Source organism: Callionymus lyra, chromosome 11, assembly GCF_982586985.1.
Source record: "Callionymus lyra chromosome 11, fCalLyr1.hap1.1, whole genome shotgun sequence".
Taxonomy (NCBI): Eukaryota; Metazoa; Chordata; class Actinopteri; order Syngnathiformes; family Callionymidae; genus Callionymus; species Callionymus lyra.
Window position 1 is genome coordinate 3,632,728 of NC_141828.1, and position 5,000 is coordinate 3,637,727.

Consider the following 5,000-nt stretch of genomic DNA (forward strand, 5'->3'; position numbering starts at 1 on the left):
GTCTCAGTACATGTCTCAGTACCGGTCTCAGTAAATGTCTCAGTACCGGTCTCAGTACCCGTCTCAGTAAATGTCTCAGTACCCGTCTCAGTACCCGTCTCAGTACCCGTCTCAGTACATGTCTCAGTACCTGTCTCAGTAAATGTCTCAGTACATGTCTCAGTACCCGTCTCAGTACCCGTCTCAGTACCCGTCTCAGTACATGTCTCAGTACCTGTCTCAGTAAATGTCTCAGTACCTGTCTCAGTACCCGTCTCAGTACCCGTCTCAGTACATGTCTCAGTACCTGTCTCAGTAAATGTCTCAGTACATGTCTCAGTACCCGTCTCAGTACCCGTCTCAGTACATGTCTCAGTACATGTCTCAGTACCTGTCTCAGTACCTGTCTCAGTACATGTCTCAGTACATGTCTCAGTACATGTCTCAGTATCTGTCTCAGTACCCGTCTCAGTACATGTCTCAGTACATGTCTCAGTACATGTCTCAGTACCGGTCTCAGTACCCGTCTCAGTAAATGTCTCAGTACATGTCTCAGTACCGGTCTCAGTACCCGTCTCAGTAAATGTCTCAGTACATGTCTCAGTATCTGTCTCAGTACCCGTCTCAGTACATGTCTCAGTACCGGTCTCAGTACCCGTCTCAGTAAATGTCTCAGTACATGTCTCAGTATCTGTCTCAGTACCCGTCTCAGTACATGTCTCAGTACCGGTCTCAGTAAATGTCTCAGTACCGGTCTCAGTACCCGTCTCAGTAAATGTCTCAGTACCCGTCTCAGTACCCGTCTCAGTACCCGTCTCAGTACATGTCTCAGTACCTGTCTCAGTAAATGTCTCAGTACATGTCTCAGTACATGTCTCAGTACCCGTCTCAGTACCCGTCTCAGTACCCGTCTCAGTACATGTCTCAGTACCTGTCTCAGTAAATGTCTCAGTACCTGTCTCAGTACCCGTCTCAGTACCCGTCTCAGTACATGTCTCAGTACCTGTCTCAGTAAATGTCTCAGTACATGTCTCAGTACCCGTCTCAGTACCCGTCTCAGTACCCGTCTCAGTACATGTCTCAGTACATGTCTCAGTACCTGTCTCAGTACCTGTCTCAGTACATGTCTCAGTACATGTCTCAGTACATGTCTCAGTATCTGTCTCAGTACCCGTCTCAGTACATGTCTCAGTACATGTCTCAGTACATGTCTCAGTACCGGTCTCAGTACCCGTCTCAGTAAATGTCTCAGTACATGTCTCAGTACCGGTCTCAGTACCCGTCTCAGTACATGTCTCAGTACCGGTCTCAGTAAATGTCTCAGTACCGGTCTCAGTACCCGTCTCAGTAAATGTCTCAGTACATGTCTCAGTAAATGTCTCAGTACATGTCTCAGTACCGGTCTCAGTACCCGTCTCAGTACATGTCTCAGTACCCGTCTCAGTACATGTCTCAGTACCGGTCTCAGTACCCGTCTCAGTAAATGTCTCAGTACATGTCTCAGTATCTGTCTCAGTACCCGTCTCAGTACATGTCTCAGTACCGGTCTCAGTAAATGTCTCAGTACCGGTCTCAGTACCCGTCTCAGTAAATGTCTCAGTACCCGTCTCAGTATCTGTCTCAGTACCTGTCTCAGTACCGGTCTCAGTACCTGTCTCAGTATCTGTCTCAGTACCTGTCTCAGTACCGGTCTCAGTACCTGTCTCAGTAAAGTCCATCTGGCTCTGGCGACAGAACCTGCGGGTCCGTCAGAACCACAGGTGTTTTGGTTCCTCCTCTCAGAACCAGCGACACATTCTTGCTCTGGTTGGTTCATGACGAGGCTGGAGTCACAGTGTTGGTCCAAAGAAACAAAGACTTTCAACAGATGTTTTCAATGTGATTCTCAACAGTCTGACTTCACTTCCGTACACTCGCCGCCAGGAAGACATTTTAATCGAACCAGAAAACATCGATGCTCGATCACACGCGCACTTCAGCGTCGCTTCAATCTGAGTTTGATTGCTCTTGTCTGATGTTTGCTCTGACGTCATCACACGTGTGTTGTTCAGGAAGTGAATGTGTTCGATGATCTTCAGGAGGTTCTCGTGAAGAAAGTAGAAATAAAGTGTTCGCTCGAGAAAATAACGCTGATGTGAGAAGAGAGAGAGTTTATCATTTATCATTTATCACTGAAGTCAAACTTGTCACAATGACAGGTTTAATGACTTCACGTGTTCAGTTGGTGACGAATCGACTCTTGATTTGTTGTAAAGTTGAATTGAAAAGATGTTTTCATGCGTCCGTTCAGAGTCTCCGAGAGTCGGTAAGACTGTTCAGTCAAGAATGTCAAGTAAAGAGTCTCAATGATTCCATGAGATTTAACATACTTTTATTCATTTAGATAAAGATGTTCGAGACGTTTGTTGATGATAATATTCTCTGATATGAATCTGTCTCAGGATCACCATCGAAGTCTTCCAGACAAATATACAGACTTGCAGGAACATTTCAAAAGAAGACTTAAAGCAACGTACCGTCGGTTCACGGAATCAACAGACGCTTCATTGGTTTGTATCAACTTCACTGACTTATTGAGAGTTTAGTGCAAGATTGTGAGATTTGTTTGTGCCGCAAGTCATGAGGAAGAATTGCAAACGTGTACATTTTATTTGTTCAGGCTTTTCCTTGATTTTCTGGAACTCCTGTTGTGTTCTCAGTATTATCTTGAACTTTAAAGTATATACTTTATTGAATATTGTTTTGATTGTTTAAGCGCTTTGTGACCCTGGTCTAGAAAAGCGCTATATAAATAAAAATTACTAACTTAGGTGTCGGGTGTTTGGGGCTAAAGGAATGAAAAAAAGCAGCTCAAAGAGGAAAGTTTAAAGCTTGACAATGTCATGTTTCAGGTGTATGGACGGGATCACGTGTACTTCATTGAACATGATGGCATCTACAGAAGAAACACACTCAAAGGTATGTGTTCAAAGTTTAAAATACACTTTCTTGACGGTTTCTTCTTCTGGTATGTGGAAGAGACAGACTTGTTTGTGCTTCACCTCTTGCAGGTGTTTCAGAGCGAGTTCTAGATCTGTCTCGCGTCAATGGACAGAAGGAAAGAACGGAAGGAGAGAGTCTCCAGTGGAGTGTTGAGAGGATCCGTGTCTCACCACGAGAGGATCATCTCGCTGCCACTTTGACCAGCTCACAGCAGGAGCAGCAGAGGTGACGACGGAAGCTTGTTCTCAACGTCTCATCACGTTATAATCTCGTGTCCAGATGTGTCGTCGTGAAGTTTGTTCTCAACGTCTCATCACTTTATAATCTCGTGTCCAGATGTGTCGTCGTGAAGTTCGTTCTCAACGTCTCATCACTTTATAATCTCGTGTCCAGATGTGTCGTCGTGAAGCTTGTTCTCAACGTCTCATCACTTTATAATCTCGTGTCCAGATGTGACGACGGAAGCTTGTTCTCAACGTCTCATCACTTTATAATCTCGTGTCCAGATGTGACGACGGAAGCTTGTTCTCAACGTCTCATCACTTTATAATCTCGTGTCCAGATGTGTCGTCGTGAAGCTTGTTCTCAACGTCTCATCACTTTATAATCCCGTGTCCAGATGTGTCGTCGTGAAGTTTGTTCTCAACGTCTCATCACTTTATAATCTCGTGTCCAGATGTGTCGTCGTGAAGCTTGTTCTCAACGTCTCATCACTTTATAATCTCGTGTCCAGATGTGTCGTCGTGAAGCTTGTTCTCAACGTCTCATCACTTTATAATCTCGTGTCCAGATGTGTCGTCGTGAAGTTTGTTCTCAACGTCTCATCACTTTATAATCTCGTGTCCAGATGTGTCGTCGTGAAGCTTGTTCTCAACGTCTCATCACTTTATAATCCCGTGTCCAGATGTGTCGTCGTGAAGTTTGTTCTCAACGTCTCATCACTTTATAATCTCGTGTCCAGATGTGTCGTCGTGAAGCTTGTTCTCAACGTCTCATCACTTTATAATCTCGTGTCCAGATGTGTCGTCGTGAAGCTTGTTCTCAACGTCTCATCACTTTATAATCTCGTGTCCAGATGTGTCGTCGTGAAGTTTGTTCTCAACGTCTCATCACTTTATAATCTCGTGTCCAGATGTGTCGTCGTGAAGTTTGTTCTCAACGTCTCATCACTTTATAATCTCGTGTCCAGATGTGTCGTCGTGAAGTTTGTTCTCAACGTCTCATCACTTTATAATCTCGTGTCCAGATGTGTCGTCGTGAAGTTTGTTCTCAACGTCTCATCACTTTATAATCTCGTGTCCAGATGTGACGACGGAAGTTTGTTCTCAACGTCTCATCACTTTATAATCTCGTGTCCAGATGTGTCGTCGTGAAGTTTGTTCTCAACGTCTCATCACTTTATAATCTCGTGTCCAGATGTGTCGTCGTGAAGTTTGTTCTCAACGTCTCATCACTTTATAATCTCGTGTCCAGATGTGTCGTCGTGAAGTTTGTTCTCAACGTCTCATCACTTTATAATCTCGTGTCCAGATGTGTCGTCGTGAAGTTTGTTCTCAACGTCTCATCACTTTATAATCTCGTGTCCAGATGTGTCGTCGTGAAGCTTGTTCTCAACGTCTCATCACTTTATAATCTCGTGTCCAGATGTGTCTTCGTGAAGCTTGTTCTCAACGTCTCATCACTTTATAATCTCGTGTCCAGATGTGTCGTCGTGAAGTTTGTTCTCAACGTCTCATCACTTTATAATCTCGTGTCCAGATGTGTCGTCGTGAAGTTTGTTCTCAACGTCTCATCACTTTATAATCTCGTGTCCAGATGTGTCGTCGTGAAGTTTGTTCTCAACGTCTCATCACTTTATAATCTCGTGTCCAGATGTGTCGTCGTGAAGTTTGTTCTCAACGTCTCATCACTTTATAATCTCGTGTCCAGATGTGTCGTCGTGAAGTTTGTTCTCAACGTCTCATCACTTTTTAATCTCGTGTCCAGATGTGTCGTCGTGAAGTTTGTTCTCAACGTCTCATCACTTTATAATCTCGTGT

General features: G+C 44.3%; 2 protein-coding genes across 3 annotated transcripts in view; one reads left to right on the plus strand and one right to left on the minus strand.

Moving 5' to 3' along the window:
* The window catches only part of camkmt (calmodulin-lysine N-methyltransferase), a 139,798-nt gene extending 137,927 nt beyond the window's left edge, over positions 1–1,871 (minus strand). Inside the window, exon 1 of the mRNA XM_087802547.1 lies at positions 1,679–1,871. Within this exon, the coding sequence (XP_087658673.1) occupies positions 1,679–1,795 (117 nt within the window). The 5' untranslated portion in view covers positions 1,796–1,871. The remainder of the gene's footprint in view (positions 1–1,678) is intronic.
* Positions 1,872–2,035: 164 nt separating this feature from the next.
* The window catches only part of prepl (prolyl endopeptidase like), a 12,305-nt gene continuing 9,340 nt past the window's right edge, over positions 2,036–5,000 (plus strand). For both annotated transcript variants that reach the window (XM_087802533.1, XM_087802532.1), the window contains exons 1-4: positions 2,036–2,284; positions 2,421–2,528; positions 2,871–2,937; positions 3,030–3,186. In XM_087802533.1, the coding sequence (XP_087658659.1) occupies positions 2,171–2,284; positions 2,421–2,528; positions 2,871–2,937; positions 3,030–3,186 (446 nt within the window). In that variant the 5' untranslated portion in view covers positions 2,036–2,170. The remainder of the gene's footprint in view (positions 2,285–2,420; positions 2,529–2,870; positions 2,938–3,029; positions 3,187–5,000) is intronic.